At 42.7% G+C, this 21,462-nt stretch overlaps 1 protein-coding gene across 3 annotated transcripts in view; it reads left to right on the top strand.

Moving 5' to 3' along the window:
• LOC147210057 (XK-related protein 7-like) overlaps positions 1-19,164 on the top strand; it is a 33,746-nt gene extending 14,582 nt beyond the window's left edge. The window contains exons 2-5 of one of the 3 annotated variants that reach the window (XR_015098999.1): positions 8,866-9,065; positions 10,897-11,116; positions 14,368-15,456; positions 17,243-19,164. Coding sequence is in view for 1 of the 3 variants with exons in the window: in XM_086101805.1 (XP_085957931.1) it covers positions 8,866-9,065; positions 10,897-11,116; positions 14,368-15,172 (1,225 nt within the window). In the remaining 2 variants the exon portion in view is untranslated. Of the gene's footprint in view, positions 1-8,865; positions 9,066-10,896; positions 11,117-14,367 lie in introns of all 3 variants that reach the window. The other 2 variants (XR_015098997.1, XM_086101805.1) reach the window with 2 other exon arrangements.
• Positions 19,165-21,462: the final 2,298 nt, after the last annotated feature.

The following is a 21,462-nucleotide window of genomic DNA, read 5'->3' as shown; positions in this document are numbered from 1 at the left end:
ACAGGGTGCGTGAACGGGTTCATTTTGAGCCACACCTCGCCATGCTAGGTAAAGGAGCAACAACTCGTGGCGAGTTTAACGCCGGCCCGGTGCCGTGAATTGTGATATGAAGCATCGGCTTTTTTTTTTTGACAGGCTTTGTTGTATAACGTCAGGACGCTTTGTGTCTAATAATCAATTGAATGTGGAAGAATGTGTCGCCGCACCGAAGAAAGCCGTGGGAGTCACTGAGCAACGTTCTTTATATTTCCTTTCTGCAACAGCTGTTGTTCGAGCACCAATCAAAGGGAAAAACAAAAGACTTTCTTGTTCTCTTTTCTGCTCAACACAATAAGAACGAACGCTGACAGTACAGGCAGCAGGCAGTCCAGCCACGCCATCTTCTGCGGCACGCCGCGCAATTAAGATAGCGAGGCGAGGAACGAGTGAGCGAGCGAGGGATGAGGAGGAGGTGTGAGAGCTGGATGAATGCAGGGGAGGAAGAGAAGGAAAGTGGAAATGAGAAACAATTTAAGATGGCTCATTTTGGATTCAGGATGAAGAAGTTGTGGAAAAGATGCATGGCGGGACAATGACGAGAAAGTTGTTGCGATAACGAGGTGATTGAGGCAGAAATAAGGAATTTCCCCAAATCCGGCACGGAATGAAGGACACAAAAGCAGACCTACAGTGCATAGTGTCGTACGGTGTAGCTAGAAAGAGCAAGCGACATGCAGCCTCTAACTCAGGGCAACATCAGTCTATAGGTCAAGGTCACAAGACTTTTTTTGGGTTTTTTGAGGTGAGGGGGGTGATGAATTATGTGAAAGACTGGCTCTGGCAAATTGGCACACTCTTTATTTTTCAGCTTCATAGTTTTTTGATTTGCATACTCCACTTGTAATACACAAATGATTATAACGGTCCATCCGGAAAGAAAACGCACTGAATTCCTTTCAGCCAACGTCACATTTTGCTGCGGAATGGCGTGTCATTCGCCACTCAGGAATTACTGAAGGTCAACCAGCTTGGTTGTGTTGGTCACCAAAGGAACGCTTCATTTTGTCAACAATAACATCAACATTCAGTGGTTATGTGATAATATGTGAAAAATGTTCACAGTATAGTCGTTATATCACTGAAAACAAAAGCTTGTTAAAAGGAGTGCAACATTAGACATATAAAATAGTTGAATGATTGAATGATGTAATGCCAAACTGCACATTTCTGTCATTTCAGAGCACGTAGTTGCTGGTGAGTCTGAACACTGGCATCATGTTTTGCAACTGAAAATAGAATTTGCCATTGTTGAAAAAGAGTACTTACACAGAGAAGTGCAGCAGTTACACTTTTTTTTTTTTTGCATCCAATTGGCACAATTTAGATATGTGTCACCGTAAAGAGAAGAAGAAAAAAGATTGGAATCGGATATGGCTGGAATCAAGCCTCTTATAAAAGAGGATAAAAAATACAGATGGTAGTTTTATATAGTCTTCCGTCACACATGGGTTTTTTTTCTGGTGGTTAATGAATATTGTAGAAGTGTCAAAATGAATGGATTAATCAACAACTAATCGATTAACAAATTCATCAACTTCAATTTTCAAAATCGAGCAATATTTTAGAGCCATAAAAATTGTCCCAATCTTCAGTTTTCAATCTCTCAACAGAAATGATTCTCTCAGTCCTGCAGTACTTCATGAAAGCAGCCTGATTATGTTTTGTTCAAAATTAAACATTTGAAAATATCAGATTTGTCTTGACCTCATCAGTAACTGAACCAGTTTCCTAAAGGTTGGTCAATCCGTCTCGTGTGATATTATGTTCTCGTTGGTTATTTTATTTGCTGAATTTGTTATTTTTATCATGAAACAATACTAAATAATCATTAAAAAAAAAAAAAAAGTGCTGTTTGGTGACATGGTGCATAAACACTAAACATGGACAGGAGGAAGCAAATGAGAGAATTATCTCAGGAAATTAAAAGGAAATTGAAGACCATTTCCAAGCAGCTTGATGTTCCTGTGACCACAATTGCACACACTATTGAGAAATTTAAGATCCACAGTAATGTAACCAACCTCCCGCAGGATGAAAATCAATGACAAATTGGCTAGACCGGTCATACGAATGGAAACAAGGGAGCCGGTCTCATCGGCCTTTTGTTTCATTCCATCATGTGTTTGGGAGATTTTGTTATAGTCTCGTTTTTTTTCACCTCACAAAATCTGGCATTTGCGTCTGTAGCCTTTTAATGTTTAGAATAAATTCACAGGTACACTTAAAAGACATAGTGAATGTACTCCACCGGTTACACAAATGGGAACGTAACACTTTACTTCCAGAGAATGTCTGTGATGCATCTGGGATGATGAAGCCCTGAGAATTGCCCTGGGAAAGTCCTTTGATCTGGATCTGAGCCTATACGCCTGCCCCAATTGTTCACTCTGCAGACCGTGTCCCCCTGCGGGAACACCGGCCGACATTTACATCATCAAATCGCCCGTACTTGTGTGTGGGTGTCTGTTCGCCCCGCCTGTCCATAAAATATTTATATCCAGGAGTCACATGGATACAGTTTGGAAAATGTCTTGGCTGACCACAGCCAGAAAAGCCCAATGAACAGGAAACAGTCAGATGTGTACTATCCAGAAGTTTAAGCAGATGCATTTGCGCAGCAAATACAAGATTCCCCGAACATGTTTCAAAGTTTTTACGCTTCAGACTGTGAAATTTCTGATTTGACCTCAAAAGCGAGCGCTGAAATCTGTGATGCTTCCGCCTGGGATGTTGCTTCTACCTGCCTTGCCGCACTGAAGCCTCCCTCTGCATCAGCTTGATGCTCTTTCTTGTCTTTGCATCATGCACTTATGTCAGCGTTCCTCCTCCTACTCCTCAAGTCTTTGCGGAATGTCGTCATCCAGGTGCAAGCTTGTCCTGATGTGAACAACCGTAGAATTCAGTCTTGTTGTTTCGAATGCCATGATTGGCCTAACGTTACGTGTGCAAAGTCGGCATTCATTTTAAATTGTTCCCTGCACCGCGGAGGATAGGTACCTTGAACTGCCACCTGCAGTTGTATGTGCTTGATAATCGGATTCATTTTGAATCCGATTTCCTTCTTCTGACCAAATTCAGCAAAGAACCAATGATTGATGTCTCCGAAAGATTATTCTGAGCAATTAATATGATAAGAGTGATCCCCCCCCCCCCCCTCTTAGCTGGTCAGAAAACGACAGAGCCGATAATCGTAACCTGTCATTGACTACGGTAACATGCAGTCAATATTCAGCTTCCTGTCAAAATTCCGATTTCTGAAACGTTGGGACAAACTCGTTTAGATGCGTGAGCGACAGAGTTATTCCCATATTTAGACTACACGATTAAAAATGTGACGCACAGACGTCATTTCCACTCGCCGTCAATAAACGACATTATATTCATGTCACTCACCACAGGTTTCCGGTTTCGTCCACTCTTTGTGCATGTGCTGCGTCTCTTAAGTTTCGCCTTGATTGTTTACCTCAGCTTGTGTCCTTTTCTGTCAGTTATGCTCCAGACGCACGGACTTATGCGCTCCATGTGTGTAGTAACCGTCATTTTCACCGTAGAAACTGAAAGTAACGAGAAAATGCCACGGGGAAAAAAAATCAATGTATTCAAATTAGCATCGTTACGGCGAGGGTGCCACAAAGACCAAGATTACTTGTGCAAGAGCATGTGGAGAACACAAACCAGTGACTCGTTCAAAAGAAGTAATGCGATCGCTTATACATGCCTTATATTGTGTATACGTGTACATGGCTTTCAAAAAAAAAACAGAGTATTGCCAATATTCAGATTTTAAAAGTGTTAATGGCTGCATTATGTAATCGTCGTCCCTGTTGCGCTGCCCTCTCACACTCAGCAAGTGCAATGCGGCGATGAAACGGTTTATGCGCATACTGTATCACGCTCAGAGCAAACATTAAGTCGCGTTGGTTTACCAAGCTCTCAAAATGCGAGGGAAGACATATAGAGCAAATCAAAATATGCCGATGAACATGAATATTTTTACCCATTTTTTTTATGTTGCCATACAATAAAGGGGAGTTGGCCAAAACACACAAAAGAGAGCTAAGGAGTGAGGTGACGGTACGGGAGCAGTTCATGTGTATTATGGGGCTCTTTGCAGCAACACAGTAAAAATTGCGCCTCTACGCCTCTGACTGGTTTGTTAACCCCCGCCCCCACCCCCGCGCTTGATGGTGCAGTAAGTGGCAGGGGACATTGTAGCGCTTTATTGAAATTATGTTTAATGGACCATCTTTAAGCCTCAAGCTTTAAAAAAAAACTTCAGTGATCAATGAACGATCAGGACCTTTAAGTCACAAAGCACTTGGAGTTTTATTTTCCAAATATGAAATGGGGTTCCTCTTAATTGTGTGGCATTCTGGTCTGCTCTCTTTCGAGCTTCATCGACTTGCCTCTCCTTTGGCTCGTGCACTCATGTAGTTTACAGAAATAGACACAGAGACTGATCTCTTCATGCGAATTCCTCATTAGAGTCATTCAAAGTTGCTATCAAGACATGAATGGAGCCACAGCTTCACACTCTTGGGATGAAGTGGCAATGAATGAAATGAAATCCGAGCACATATTCCGGCGCTTCTCGCAATCATCATCAGCCATTTATTTAGATTCCTCTTTCCACTTTGTTTTGTTTTCTTTACATGATTGTCCTCATGCTCCTCTGATGCTCATTTCACCTCCCAAATTAGAAACGGCACCTCCTCCGCTTCCTCCTCCCGTCCTGTCTCCAACCTTCCTTTTATCTGTGGGTGAAAATCTCATTCTGTACTTTAGCAGGGAAACTGATTAGCTCCCGCTGCGATTTGGCCACATTTCAGTCGCAGCACAGACGACGCTCGTGTTAAGATTCATGTGAACAGTGGAAAATTGGATTTCAAGGCAAGCAAACGATTGTTTTAATTTTTTCATTTAAAAAAAAAAAAAAGGATGCGGGCCATTCAACCGAGTTGGTGGCATTTGCGTTCCTACTATAAATGTATAAATGTGCATTAAATTAACAATAAAATATTTTTATTGAATGAGTCTTCTGCAGGGCGGCCCGGTGGTCCAGTGGTTAGCGCGTTGACCTCACAGTGCAGAGGTACCCGGTTCAATTCCAGCTCCGGCCTCCCTGTGCGGAGTTTGCATGTTCTCCCCATGCCTGCGTGGGTTTTCTCCGGGTATTCCGGTTTCCACCCACATTCCAAAAGCATGCATGGCAGGCTTATTGGACACTCTAAATTGTCCCTAGGTGTGTGAGTGTGGGCACGAATGGTTGTTCGTTTCTGTGTGCGCTGCGATTGGCTGGCAACCGGTTCAGGGTGTCCCCCGCCGACTGCCTGGAGACAGTTGGAATAGGCTCCAGCACCCCCCGCGCCCCTTGTGAGGATAAGTGGATTGGAAAATGGATGGATGGACTCTTCTGCACATAAATGAAACTGCCTTGCACACTAAAGAAATAACATTTGTTGCCTGTCCCCATTTCCCAAAAACTCAACTTTACAATGAAATGTCTCTTTTAAACCTTTTACAAATGTCATATTTATATTTTCACTGTAAAGCTAAAAACGCACTGTTGTTACTTTCAGTTCTCAGTTGAGGTATATTGCAAAACAATACCGTAAAGAAAATGGACCAATACACATTTAGAATCGTTAGAATGTGTGTTTATGTCATATTAAGGTTGAAAAAAGACAGAAGTTTATTTTATGAGTGTTAAAAGAAGCAAAAGGCAAATTTCATGCAATGTCCCATATAAGAATAAGAAAACCTTTATGAGTCTCGCAATGGAGAAATTCCTAATTCACAGCCGCAAAGTTATGAAAGGAAGAAGTAGAAGAACAAAATATAGGAGCTGCTGGAAAGGCAGCCACTCTCGCGGCGCCATCTTGAAGCCATAATAACATATCAAAATAATACAACACAACATATTAGACACAGACACTCATTCAATCGTAACCACATCATATCCACGCCATGCTGATTTTGACTTTTAAATATTCCACGTCACCTGTTTTCTCGGTGGGATCTCAGTTCAGGAATGTACAATTATAATTTAGAACATATGTAGTCATAGAGATGTGAAATTTTCAACCATTACACCGTTTTCGTGGTGCCCGTCGTCATTGCTGGTCATCATGAGTGAGCTGCAGGCTATCTCACCGGTGTGGGCGGGATACACAACCACTCACATTTGGACAATTTAGAGGTTTCAATGAACCTGACATCAATGTTTTTCAAATGTGGGAGGGTGCAGGACTATCCAGAGACAACTCCACACAACCCCAACGAGGACTTGCAAAAACGTCAACTTACCCAGAAAGGAAATATTTGTGACAAGACTCAAGACTAAAAACGATGGGCACTCATCGAGCTGTCTGAAAAAATATTTCAGGAATAGTCATTAAAGAAGAGAAGTCATAAAATCCAGGATGGGCATTTTGCATCTACATTTTCATAATACATAGGAACCGCTAAGGCAGGGGTCTCAATCATGCGGGTTAGGGGCCATTTATGACCAACAGGATGATGTTTTGCGGCCCGCTTCTTGACATCAAAGTTGAATGGGAATGTGGTCCCCTTAAACTTTTTCAAATGTATTTTATTTCATTATCTATTGTGGGCTACCATAGCTCATGCTTTTGACAGCTTTCAGTGAAATGTAATTCTGACGTGACACCCAAGTGGAAGGATGTGTTTTTCAAAACCTGCCGTGATAAGAAAGGTGCTTAACCACAGGCTGCCACCGCTTCTGTTGTCGTTATTTTTGATTCACATCTTTTCAAATTCGTCAATTGAAACTTACTTCAGGGACAAGCCTGAGGAAAGAATTGGGTTTGTTTTCCCTCCACTGATTGGCCTGAGGGATGCCTGCATCACTAGCAGGGGACGCCGTGTTTATTCTGCAAAAACAACAACACACACACACACACACACACACGCAGCAGCATAACACACAGCACTTCCTTCTCCCTGGATTTCAGACTCATGGCTGAAAATAGCACTCACTAGCAAACACACACACACACACACACACACACAGAGCTCACTTGAGTGGCTATGTGGGACAGCAGCTTGGGGATAGACAACTGATTCACTTTGAGCGGCACATGGATATTTATAGAGTGTTTGTGCATGCGTGCGTGCGTGTGTGCGTGCACACGCATGCATGAAAGACCGAGATAGATCATGTGGATGCTCATACAACTGTTTTGGCAATGGTTCTTGTTGCTGCGTAACCATGGTAGCGATGTGCTGTGAAAACTGGGTTGGGCAACATGTCCCACACACTATGCGCACGCATGCGCGCACATACGGAAATCCGGGTCAATCACGTGATTTTCAGCAGAGCTCATATCAGGTCAAAAAGATTGTTTTTTGAACATTGAAACGTCATAAAGCTACAAAATAATAAGATTCTGATTGTGGTTTATCTTGCCAAATACAAGAGTAGTTTAGTTTTGTATTTCACAATGTTGCCATTTTATTTATTTATAATTGATATTATGCAGTGAGTGTGACTCCCACAGACACGTCTGCTCCACTGCGCACAGCTCTCCTGCAGACATGGACAGGGACCGCCCTGTCTCTGTCTTTTTGTCTTCGTAGCTTGTCTGAAAGGAGAAGCAAACTGAAAAATCTCAATAAGTCTGCCTTGCCTGATATCAAGAAGCCTTCTGACATAACGGCATCGTCGAAGATTTGAGAGAGCTGAGAGTGTGACAAACAGGTTCGCGATTGTGACCCCTCCAAACAACAAAAAGTGTAGATTATTTGGTGACAGGCACACTCGTTTCCCACTGCTTGCATTTAACAGGGTCAAAAATCAATAGTGTTGGTTCTAGATGAGAGAAGTCACACACGCACCCAATAACTACAGAGCTATGTGGACTCCTAATTTTTGCCTGAACACGCCTTTAAATAACAATCTAGATTTATTGTTTACCATTAGATAAATCCAATGTATCAAACTATGGGTCTCATCTGTATATTTTTACTCCGTCTTGTCTCATTCTCGGACGGTGTGGACTCGAGATTTTTGCTCAAGACCAGTCGAGACCAGACCAGTACGACTGTGATTAGAGCCAAACTCCGTGTCTTGATAATGTCTTGGTCTCAGTTGGTGTGGTCGTGACTACAACACGAATGAGTGGTGTAGAGAATTGCTCTTGCATGAGAAGATTATGGATTAACCGCATCAACCCTGTCTGCTATTTTGGCTCACCAGTACCTCCTGTGGACTGAAATGGCATTACAAGACTGTGGTTCCTTCCGAATGGAGACGGAATTGTTTGCTTAAATCTGAGATATTCCTGGCACATGGATTAATGGAGGCCAGGAAAGTGCTGAAAAATGGAAAGAAAAGAAAGATACGACTCACCCCGTTCATCATTTTTACGATCCCATTATCATTCATTTCTCTTTCTTTCATCCGTCCATTCATCCTCACCTCCCTGTTTCTCCAGCAGTGGTCCATAAACTGTGATGGATCAGCACAAGTGGCAGCTCAGCCATCTTCCCTTTCCTACTCTCATTCCTTCATGTCTGTTTCCTCCAAACCGAACCTCCAACTCTTTTGCGCATAAATGTCTGATCTTCCTCCCAAGTATTCCAAGATCTCGCTCCTATTTCTTGTTTTCCTTTGGCTTGTTCATCTGTGTGTGTGATGAGTCGTGTACACGTCTGCCTCACGCTTCTGGTGGTTTGAGATTCGAATCTTGTTACCAGGCTACGGCTAGGTCACAGCAGGGTGCTACAAAAAAAGTGTTACATATTAGTGGCCTTTAAAACTTTTTGCAAAGTAGCAATTACCTTGCTCGCTTTCCGCTTCTTCAGGTATATCCACGCACTCTACCTGGGCGCCCAGAGTCGTTGGCATGGCGACGGTTCCCACCACCGCTTCCACTGGCGGCTAATGTTTGAGAGCGCTGACATCACCATGCTTCGTCTCCTGGAGGCATTTCTTAAGTCGGCGCCGCAGCTTGTCCTCCAGCTAAGCATCATGATCCATGGAAATGCTGTCCTCCCGCTGCAAGGTGAGACACTCATAGGTAATCCTTGTCGCACGAGATTCATCAGGTCGTGACAATGTGGTGACTTTGGATCCATAAACATTCGTCCACTGCGGGTAATTTATTTTTTGTGCGAAACATGCATAATGTTTTATTTGGAACATGTTGAAAACGTATATGCATTATAACAACTGTTGATATTTCAACACAGGTTAGGCCGTGACCTCTGACCGTTATACCACACTTTGAAAAAAAATCCTTCCAAGAGACTTGGTAAAAATACATGAAATCAAATATATGAACACCCTCTTTATAGTTGAAATCATCACACATCCACCACCAATTAACGTTCCTAAATTTCAGAAGTTCTACTAGGCTTTTTTTACCCTCTAGCACAGGGGTACACAAAGATACGGAACCGGCCCGCAAGGAGGTTTGATCAGGCCCGCAGGATCATTTAAAAGGGAAAAATGCATAAAAGACACGGAATGAATATTTTTAATGATGTGCAATTCATGAAATATCCGCTAGGGGGACACACTGTTTTGATCAGAGAAAAAGACAACCTTGTTTTGATCAGAGAAGAAGACAATACCAGCCTCAGTCTGTCACTGAGACAGACCCAACACAGCAGACGCTATCAAGGATATGTGAATACTTTATTCTTTACACATATTATAGCACTCTCCTTAGTTTGTAAGGTGTAGGCAGGGATTACATTTAGAATTTATATGCTCGTGTAAATGGTTTTAAAAATTCCTTTCTTTATAAATCTTGTTTAATCTTAAAAGTGCATTACTATATTTTTCAATACCAATTACTTGTTAAGGTTTGGTGCCTTTGTACAGTCAATGGGATCAGCTGCAATGCATATATGTGAATGATAAAAGTAAATTGCATATTTGTCTAAGGAAATCTAAGGTCCTTCATGTAATGTTTTGTAAAAAATATATTCATTAAATTTCAACATTTTCCTAGTATTCTTGTGCTTCTTTAGACCAAAACAAAGGATATACATATTATTTTGGTTATTTACAGCAGAGTATGGTGTCATTTTTAATGGTCCGGCCCACTTGACATCTACCGAGGCTATATGCGGCCCACAATGTGAAATGAGTTTGACACCCCTGCTCTAGCAGAAGCCTGAAAGTTTTGCAACATTGACTGCGAATCGGAACGCTCCTTAATTCCCTCCACCTTCACTAAGGCACTAATGAATTAATCTAAATATATACATCGAAGACAACACTGTTGACTGGTTAGCACGTCTGCCTCACAGTGCAGAGGTGGAGGGTTCGATTCCGGCTCCGGCATTCCTGTGTGGAGTTTGCATGTTCTTCCCATGCCTGTGTGGGTTTTCTCTGGGTAGTCCGGTTTCCTCCCACATTCCAAAAACATGCATGGTAGGTTAATGGAACACTCTAATCTAAAGTGTTTGATTGTGAGCGAGAGTAGGCGTTTGTCAATGTGTGCCTTGCGATTGGCTGGCAACCAGTTCAGTAGGTGTACCCCACCTACTGCCCGAAGGCGGCTGGGATAGCCTCCAGCACGCCCGTGACCTTTGTGAGGATAAGCGGACTGGAAAATGGATGGATGGGTCATTCATTGAATTTTGGAAAAGAGAGAAAAGAAATGTTGAAAAAAATATATGTTTGTGAACAAAGATCAGCAAGAATAGGCAGCCTCACTGTATGTAAATAGCTACATAAATTCTTGACCCACTAGATTTATCAAGAACTTCAGGCGTAGAGTTGCACGAAAAACTTTAATCCAACGAATGAAAGCCCAAGCTGTCGTGCTTTCAATATATTTGGTGGACACTTTCTTATGTAAGTTGTTTGTTGTCTCGGTGCAGGTCTGTCGGCCTCGGCCTCTCTGGTGTCGCTGGCCTGGATGATTGCATCCTACCAGAAGGTTCTGCGGGATTCGCGTGATGACAAGCTGCCCATGTCCTACAAGGCCGTCATAGCCCAGATCCTCTGGCACCTGTTCACCATCGGGGCCAGGACCGTGGCCTTTGCCCTCTTTGCCTCCGTCTTCCAGCTCTATTTCGGGATATTCATCGTCAGTCACTGGTGTGTCACATCAACACACACCACAGCAAACCCGTTTTTGATGAGTTTATCCAGGAAATGTGCAACGACATACATTGAATTCAATGACATCTGCTCTCATGTGTCATGTCTGTAGCATTTAAGGTCGAAATACAACATGAATTGGCAGGGTTTCCTTACTCAGAAATCTTCCGGTTAGATTTTTGTGAAGGGCAGTTGCCATGTGTACCGCTGTTACGGGGAGGTCGGTGTTGATGTCATCACATCTTCCAACCCGGGGAAAAATAATAATAAACTAGCTTCAAGCCTGTCTGAAGCTCCGCGGCTGCGGCTGACTGGCGTGGTTAATCAGCAGCCGCTCCTCTAAAGGTCAGTTATCATCCCCCTCAATAGCATCGAATAAACTACAGAAGAAAAGGATCTGAGAAGGATCGCGATCATGAAAGGAGGATGAGTAATTATTAACAGGAGAAACGCTTGCTAAGTCATGCTAAACCACGAGCTAAGCTAGCATTCAATGTACTCACAAAACACCCGTATAATTGCTTGGTGCTGCATTACAATTTTCACTTTCTGAAGTCTCGCCACAATGGCATTTTGCGGAGAGTAGCTAACTATGAACAGCAAATTGTTTAGAGAGAAAATATAATGCACAGACTTTCACGAATGACAAGTAAATACATAAAAGTAAGTAAATAGAAAAAACATACATAATATATCAAAATTCAAGTTGAGCTATCTCTAGCCAGTAACTTCACACGTTTCAATTATACTTGCTTGTGATGTAAACATCTGATTTTTTTTTAAAAATTGATAAGCGCGGACAGTCATTCCAAGCAGCAGCGCCTCATCAATTAAATGAGGAACAACATCATTGCGTCTGTCTTCAGTTTCATCATGAAATTGAACGCTGCAATATCTGGCCTCATGCACCTAAATTTATCCTCTTAATATATGACCGCTGACAACTTTACACGAGCGCTGCCACTTAAAGATAATAATAATAATAATAATGCATTTTATTTAAAAGCGCCTTTCATGCCACCCAAGGACACTGTACAGACAATAAGAAAATACAGTGTAAAAATTAGTAAACGAGATATTATATAAAAACAGGACATAAAATCATAAAAACATAGGAAATGGAAGAGCTATGTGTTGTAGGCAATCCTGAGCAGGTGTGTTTTTAGACGGGACTTGAAAGTGGAAAGAGGTGTGCAGTTTTGGAGGTCCCGGGATAGGTTGTTCCAGAGCTTTGGAGCAGCGTGACTGAAGGCTCTGGCTCCCATGGTGCTCAGTTGGGCAGGGGGCACTGACAGGCGGAGGGAGGACGAGGATCTGAGGGAGCGAGAGGGGATATGCACCTGGAGAAGGTCGGATAGGTAAGGAGGGGCCAGGTTGTGGATGGCCATATATGTATATAGAAGCAGTTTGTAATTGATGCGATGTTGAACAGGGAGCCAGTGGAGCTGTTGGAGAACGGGGGTGATGTGCTGCTGGGAAGATGTTTTTGTGATGATGCGAGCAGAGGCGTTTTGAACCAGCTGGATTTTATGAAGGGACTTTTGAGGTAGGCCGAAGAGGAGAGCGTTGCAGTAGTCAAGGCGGGATGTGACAAGACTGTGGACAAGAATAGCAGCGGTGCGGGGGGTGAGGGAAGGGCGAAGTCTGGTAATATTGCGGAGGTGGAAATAAGCAGTGCGGGTGATGGTGTTGATATGTGAGTGGAAGGTGAGCATGCTATCCAGGATGACACCCAGACTCTTAACCTGGGGGGAGGGGGACACTAGGGAGCTGTCAATGTTGAAGGAAAAACTGTTTACTTTGGATAAAGTGGATTTGGTGCCAAGAAGGAGGAATTCAGTTTTATTAGTATTTAATTTAAGAAAGTTTGTTGTGAACCATGTTTAGATCACTTGACTAAAGGATGCGTTTTGATTTGTCACTGCTCAAGTAGTGCGCACGCTGCCATGTTTGCGTGTGTGCTCAATCACATGAATCGTAACTCAACCTTTATATTTCACATCAGTGGCACAGACAGTCGTGGTGGCTTATCACCACAGACATTTACTATTTGCCACCCACATTGCCATGTGCCGCAATATACGACAGCAGCCACAACACAAATGGTGAGGTTTTGGGGTTTCTTTGTTTGTTTATTAACCTGGTAAAACAGACAAAGCATTTTCGAAAGTCCCCTCTAAGGTTTAGTGAGATGTAAAACTCACCAAAAATTACGCGCACCTACAGTTAGAGTGGCATGCTTTAATTACAACCTTGCCGTCTCATGCCTTCTCTGAATTGCTCAGCTCCCGTGCCTTTGACCAGTCCATTCACAGCCGATGTCGCCGATGAGCAAATCACATTTTAGCAAATCGCCTTTGTATTGAAAATGCCATAATCTATTGTTCCAGTTTTGAATAAATACAAACAGAAGAAAAAAAGTAAAAGTAACATTTTCAAATAAAGAAAAATATATTCATGTTCAGTTTATCGGGTGGCACAAATGTTTCTGATCAAATCAAAATGTTTCTAACAAAATATCGAGCCTGTTCCTGAGAGGTGATGACAGGGGTTGGCATCTCAGGCTACTACTGTACAGAGAAACTCCTCTACAATGAAACCTACATAGGCGAAAATACCCCCTAGTGTGAAAAAAATCTTCAAGCATTAACATCATTCCCACTTTCCTGCCCCCCATACAACGTAAAAAACCCCTGTTGCGTTATACAAAATCTTTTTCTCTGCTCTTGCCTCGCGACGAGATTCACTACAACGAAGTCTAATCCAACAGCAACCTCTGCTGCTTCGTTCGGAAACGGCTACAGCAACCACCACACTGGTTTGCACATGCGCAGTAGTCCTGTTACTTTCAGACGCAGCAAGAACGCTGCATTGCTAAAATGGCTACAAAACGGACCTTTGGATGTCAAGCAGCTAAGACAAGAAGAGCGGGTAGAGAGGGTAAAATTGATCAAAATAAAAGACGCAGGAAGCAAAATAAAATACATTATCCAAGAAATTGATGCAAGTGAAAGTGAATGCTGATCGTAAATGTGTTTACATCTGAGATCAAATTTGCTACAGTGAAAAAACCCCTGTTGTGAAAAATGTCTTGCTGCAAACATGATTTCTGTTGTAGAGGAGTTTCACTGTATCTTGATAACAGTCTGTAGGCTGTCTTCATTGTGTTGTGTTCCAGTACAACAATTTGGTTCAGACGATATGAGCCAGATGCGTTGGCTGGTTTTTGATGCACTTCTGTTTTTCAGGTGTATAATGACATTCTGGATCATCCAAGGTGAGACTGACTTCTGCATGTCCAAGTGGGAGGAGATCATCTACAACATGGTGGTGGGCATCATCTACATCTTCTGCTGGTTCAACGTCAAGGAGGGGCCCAGCCGCATCCGCATGACTGTTTACTACACGGTAACACTGGCTGAGAATGTGGCCCTGACAGCCGCCTGGTACACATACCGCGGGCCTCACACCTCCGACTCCTACGCCCTGGTGGTGGTGTGCCTCGTGGCCTGCAGCTTCGCCTTGGGGACTTTCTTCATGTTGGTCTACTACTGCTGGCTGCATCCTGACGGGCCGGTCCTGAGCGCAAATTGGGGAGGGTGTGTGGACGAGGGGATAGTGAGTGCAAGTGGCATGGTGGGTGTGATCGATGCCTGTCTCACCCCGTCCCAAGGTTCGCAAACTGACATGGTCATCACCAGTCCTCCCAGGACTCTACCCAGGACTAAAGACACAGGGGACATGATTCCCGGGGAACAGGACAGGGACAGGGAAAGGGATCGGGACAGTTGCCTGCCGGTTTTCCAGGTGCGTCCTTCCCCTTCGTCCTCCCCGGCACTCCTCCACAGGACCTCCTCGTCGCAAGAGGGCCCTGTGATCCGGATCGATCTCCCAAGGAAGAGGTATCCGGCCTGGGATGCCCACTTCATTGACCGTCGTCTCCGCAAGACCATCTTACTTCTGGAGACCACGTCAGCATCCAGCCCTAGGATACAATACCGGAGTAGCATGATGGGCAGCAAAGAGGTGCTGGAGTATGAGACCACAGTTTAAGCCAATAGGGCTCCACAACCGAAAAATGCAGTCTGGGATCAAGGCTCAACCGGAGACCAGTTCTCATCCCAGGACTCGCTTTGCCAGGAGATACTTGGACTTAGAACATGGACAGTCTGTTTTTTTCATGAAAGACGGGTGTCTAAACTTGATTGTAAAACGTGAAGTGCAATCTTTGGCCAAGGCACTCTCCCTGCTTGACCAGGTCCAGGTTGAAGCTCCATCGGTCATCTGATGAGGGAGTAGGAATGGGGATAATCTTCGTCTAATTGAAACGCTTGGAGGTGAGAAATTTAATCTCCCATCGTGGGACAGTATTAGATTTCATCCTTCATGTCAGAATGAGATTAATGAGATAATGCATGAACATGAACCCCAGGCTGCAGAGACTCCGCACCCCTGTGTGCTTTAAAAAAAAAAAAAAAAAAGGAGCGGGAGTTTAGAGACTGTTTTGTTAGGGGTTTGAAATGGGACATAGGATTCTTGCGGGGCAAAATCACATGCTGACAAAAGCATTTTCATCCGTAACTGAAATATTATCCTTAATCAAAATTAGACGGAAAACAGGTCAGACCTGGGCTTTAGTGTAAAAATGTGAAAGGTGTAGTTATTATTAAAAAAAAAAAAGTTGTTTGAACATTGGCACTTCATCAGCCGATCGAGTCTACTTATAATAACTTAATATTGAGAGTACAATTCATATTGACTGTTGTCTCACCAAGAGAAGTCATATTCACAACTTCCATCCAGTTGATTGCGTGTCCCTCTTCAGACCTTTGAAAGTATCACACGTAGGTCTATCTGGGTCCAGAAGATGGGATTAAGTGTTTACATCACATGGACCAAGGACCGGTGTGACGAGAGAGCCGCCTCACACTGTTGTATAGTCAAGTAAATACAAATGTCAGATATAAGCTAGTAGAACACGTAGTTACTGTAGGTGACCAGTGACTTGACAGAGTCTAAATGTTCATTCAAGTCGACTTCTAGCAAGGGATTCATAGTGGGAATCATGGTTCCCGTCTTTGTGCTCAGACGCCATTTTTCACTTTTTATTCGGAAAGTACGTTTGAATTGTCTGTGAGGGGTGGGATGAACTCCAGCTCACCTGTGACCCTAATAAGGATGAGCGTGATCGAAAACAGATGGAGGGGTGTTGTCGTTGTGATTTTGAACGACAACATTATGTTTACAATAGTAGCACCCCAACCCAAAAGAAAATTTAGCAGTGTCGTTTACAAAATGAAAGCACATGTCAGCCTTTTTATTTGACGGATAAAAGTAACAGAAAGATACGGCAAGACTCATTTGAAACAACAGTAAATGGTGGCGTTAGCATCACCACTTGTGTCATAGCTACAGTGACTTGGAAAAATATTCTTACCCTGAGAACTTTTTCATGTTTTTCCACCTTAAAACAAGAAATTTTGCTGTTTGGTGAGATTTTATGTGATCGGCCAGCACAAAGTAGCACATGGCCTTGAATTGAAACACATTTTGGACAGATAATAATATCTGGAAAAATGTGTTGTGCACTTGTATTCAACCCCCCCCCCCCCCTTTCGTCAAGACTTTTGTCGAGCCACCTTTCTCTGCAACTCTTTTAAGATAACATCTCTAGCAGCTTTGCACATCTCTGACATATTGACCTTTGCAAAAAAATAAATAAATAAAAGCCCATGCTGAGTGGAACTGTATGTGAGGAGCAAAACACAAGTTTTGCCACAGATGCTTAGTGGGATTTGGAGGTAACACACTTTTGTGATATCTATCTGCTTAAAATCTGGAAAACCAGATATCCTTCTTGTGCCACTTGACACATATGTGCTACTTTGTGTTGTCCGTTCACATAAAATCTCAACAAAGCGCACAAAGGTTGTGATTGTAAAGTCGCCAAATGCGAAAATATTCAAGGGATATGAAGACTTTTTTGGAGTGTAGCGCTTCCATTCATTCTGAACTGTTAAGAAAAGCGATGTTGGGGGGCGGCGGTAATGTGTTGTCACATAAGGTTACTTTTCGGATGTCTATCTCTTAGCTAGTTAACAGACGACTTCTTGTTTCATGGAGGATGATGAACAGACGGACTGTGCCATGGTGATTCTGATGATGCAACGCTTCCATTAATACCACGGAGAGTCAGAAGATAAAAATAACAGTGTCAACAGCATTACAACAGCAAAGCTAATGATGGACTAACAGGTTTGTACAGTACTGGATGTCGGTTGTACGTAAGATACCTTTTCATGACATATAACTTTGAATTTTCGGTGGATTATTTTGATTCAATCTGACTTGTTAAGCAAAAATGTTCTCCGGGAAGGGACTATTTCCAAAAGAGTCATTTCATCTTGATCAGGATGATTCCATTTTTACACAATTTAGCACTTGAAACATTACTTTGGAAAGACAGAAACTCAGCCATAATGTTGCTATACAAAAAATGTCACAGGTTTTTTTTTTCCTGTATTTTTAGTCAAAAGTCTTCAAAAAGAATTGTGTGCTTCACATTTAAAATAAATCGCGAATAACTAAAATGTAAGGATACACACTGGACAGTGAATAGAAGAACTTGCCGAAATCTAACGGTGATTTGCTTCCCCCTGTTGAGAAAACAGTTTCCAGCATCATGGATAGCATAGATTGGATTAGTCTACTCTTTTAGGAGTGGTGAATTTATAAGCATATCAAGCTGTCCCCTTCCTTTCGGACCCTTGTGCTCACTATGTGCTCATCATGCATCCATGTTAAAATGGGATGTGCTAAAAGGACTAAGACAACTGGGTTTGTTTTTTTTCCCAATGTAATGTCTTTCTAATACAGTGCATTCAGGAAGTATACAGACCCTCCTCCATTGTTACATTTGCTATGTAGCCGCCTCATAGTAAAACAATTGTAATTATATTTTTCCTGACTAAAGATAAACTGGCAGCATGGTGGACAACTGGTTACAACGTCCGCCTCACAGTGCAGAGGTCATGGGTTTGATTCCAGGCTCCGGCCTTCCTGTGTGGAGTTTGCATGTTCTCCTCTCGCCTGTGTGGGTTTTCTCTGGGCGGTGATCCTCTGGGACCACAATGTCCTCAGATGAACATGGAATGTTACATTCTTGTTTGGAATTTCAAAAAATAATAATAATGATAACACGGTTAAGCACTTCCTCAGATTTTATTTCGAGATGGACCGTCCAGCTGAAATTTCAAAATGTCATCATATTTTCTTTTCTGCCGCTGGTTGAACCGCAGCACTCCTCATGCGTCTGTTTTGCTTCTGCGAATGTACATAATGACAGCACAACAAGGTCACATGTCAAGATGGTCAGATCGTCTCCGAGAAGAGATGAGTGCAAAGATCAAATCGATGTTGTCGTCATGGTAGGAGACAACTCATGGATGTTGACGGCGACGTTAATGGTGCTGCAAATGTCAACTGAGCGTCGCCCCACCCCACCCGTCCATTCCCCTCCCCGTCCCTCTATCATGTCAAACATGATAAGCTAATGTACAGATGTTGTCGGTTGTTGAGGGCGGGGCTTCGCTCTCGAATGAAACAATCCTTTTGTTTTTGCTGTGGTGATTATTTATTATTAACTTGAGATGAAAAAAAAACAAAAATATCAATCATATTCTGTTAATTGATGCAAGTATTTATGTTTATTTTTGTATTTGTTTTATATCTATTTCCTATTGTTTAAATCACTCAGTGGCCATATCTTTGGAATGACTCTTACATTAAGATGTAAACAGTAGATTTTTTTACTCATTTCGTCTATATGCCCATAAACAGAGTAGGATGTGGGTGTGTGTGGGTGTGTGTGTATGTGTGTGCGTGTGTGTGTGTTTGGAGGCAGGTTGATCATGCCGCATCATTATCTTCAGAGTGAAACTTTCTTGACGGTGTTATACATTTGAAAAAGAAAAAAAGAACTCCACAAGCTGTGCTAATAAATGTAGATGGGGAACAATTACTGTAGTAAACATGGCTGAACAGCAGGCAGAGTCTCTCCGTGTCTTTTTTCAATGGTGTTAAGTGTGTATTTTTTTTTGGTGTGTGGATGGATTGATGGATAGACAGTCAGATTGATACGTATGTGATATGTATTTTTTTTCAGGAATTTAAGGTTATCCAAACTGAAGAAAATTCCACGCACCAAAAATCAAATTGTCTTTCATTGGAGAGATATTTCTTGGAAGGAAATGCCACATTTAGAGCACTGACAAGTCCATTCATATGTATGTGAAATGACAACAACAAACCTATGCATCACACCCTCTCCAATTGAGCCGTACCATATGGAATTGAATCATAATCCCCCTAAATCGAACTGAAACGAATCGTTCCACTTCAATATGGAACCTTCCTTGAATTGTATTGCACCCCATGTCTCAAAATACTGCTAATCGAATCGGCTTTTTTTGAGCGATGCACACTGCTAGTTGAAACACTGCTTTTTTCCCGATCTCTATCCACTTTCCGTCACCAGAACATGACAGGGGAAAAAATGGGCTCGTCTGTGCTTACTGCTATCTCCATTGACGACTTACAAGAAGCTAAGTTAACAGTTAGCACATCTGATGACTGGAATGCAGAGTCTTCTTGTCATTTTTATTCTGAGGAACGACTATGGAGACACAAAATGTCAACACAAACCAGTTGCTCCTCTTTTTTTATCTAGCAACAGGCAAACTTCAAAGTGTTTCTTAATTGGCTGTTGTCTACGTCAGAGTCTGTGACTCAGCCAACTCGGATGGATTTGCAGACATAATTATTAAACAAGTTTAACATTTTCCTGACCTGGAAGAAATGGCTGAGGAAAAGAAGGTTTGGGCTGCTGCATAACTGGCCCAGATGAGCGGGAATGGATGGATTTCTCATTGTCTCTTACATCTTGACAAAAAAAAAAAAAAAACTAAATCCATTTGCAAAAAGATTCACACTCTATGGTTTAAAGAAATCGTTTTATATCTATGTATATATTTATACGTATAACTATACAGTATATAATATATACTGTATATGTATGCAGTATATGCACCTGCATGGAAATCAAGATGTGCCAGTTTTCAGGCAGAGCGGATGTGCGCCGTCGACCAAAACAAAGCCCCAGATGTTTATACAGTGGGGCTCTCTAGCGAGCACTCGTCTCAGTCTGTGTCCTCAGTTCTGTATGTCTAATTTGGTTTTATTCTCCCTGTTCAGCATTTTCACGTCTTTTAAGTTTTCCATTCTAGATTTTTTTTTTGTGGTTTCTAGCCTGTTTTCTTTTGTTTGCTTTGTTTCTCATTGCCTCTCCGTTCACCCTTCCCTCTGCAGTCATTGTGTTTTTCCATGGATTTTTAATCTTTCATGGGCATCCAGATTTCTGGATTCCCCCCAACATATTTATTTTTCACATCTACAAATAGCATCCGAGTAGGATTGTATAAATAATCAGGTATTTCATGATCTCTATCAGTACTGTATGTCTTTGTTAACTGAAGTCAAAGTAACAAACACACTCAAGGTTCCAGTTCTCTAGTAGTGGCTTGGGGTAGTGTAACCAGCGTTGCAATTGGAGTTTGGTGGGAGTGAATTTGTGATACCGAAGCGCCTGTAGAAATTGAGTGCAAGTGAGGGAAGAGCCCACAAAGTTTCCACAGTCATGAGAGCTGTGAAAAGAAATTCGAGAGTGGCTCCACACCAAGCAACTCAGTCACAACATGCAACTATAAAGATCAGGAATGTCCTGGAGGAAGGACCCTACAAAGCCAAGCAGGAAGAGGGACCCAGGGGGCCCTTCTACTCCCAAACCGGCCACCTGAAAGAGAACACAGTGAACCACTGCCTCCCCCTGGCCAATCAGCACCCTCACCCACCACCCTGCTCGCCCAAACACGGTTATCCCCAATCCACCTCCGGCAAGCAAAAGGCCAACACCCATCAGCAGAGCTTACAGGGATAGACCACCCCACCCCAACTGGAGGATGGGCCGGTGACTGGTGCCAGGTGGGGAGGAGGAGGATAACAACGGGATGACCATGGAGGGGAAAGTGTGGTTCATGTGCAGTGAGGTGCATCCAGTGTGAAATTAATATTTTTTTTAGCTACCTCTTTCGATTTCCACATCAATTTTTTGCCCAAATTGTGATGTCGCAGTTTAGCTAATTTGCATAATGACTTATGTAGTTTTATCTGCCAAAGACTAAAGGAGTGGCTCACTGGGCCTGCCACAGAAAGTGTAGAGGCAGTTCTGTGCGGCTGTCACTGAATCAGTCTTGTGTTCATCCATCGCAGTCTGGTTTGGTGCCGCG

The sequence above is a fragment of the Hippocampus guttulatus genome, chromosome 1 (genome assembly GCF_054856545.1).
Source record: "Hippocampus guttulatus isolate MCC_2025c chromosome 1, RoL_Hgut_1.0, whole genome shotgun sequence".
NCBI classification, from domain to species: Eukaryota; Metazoa; Chordata; class Actinopteri; order Syngnathiformes; family Syngnathidae; genus Hippocampus; species Hippocampus guttulatus.
The sequence above is the reverse complement of the archived record's forward strand: the minus strand, read 5'-3'. Positions and strand labels throughout refer to the sequence as shown.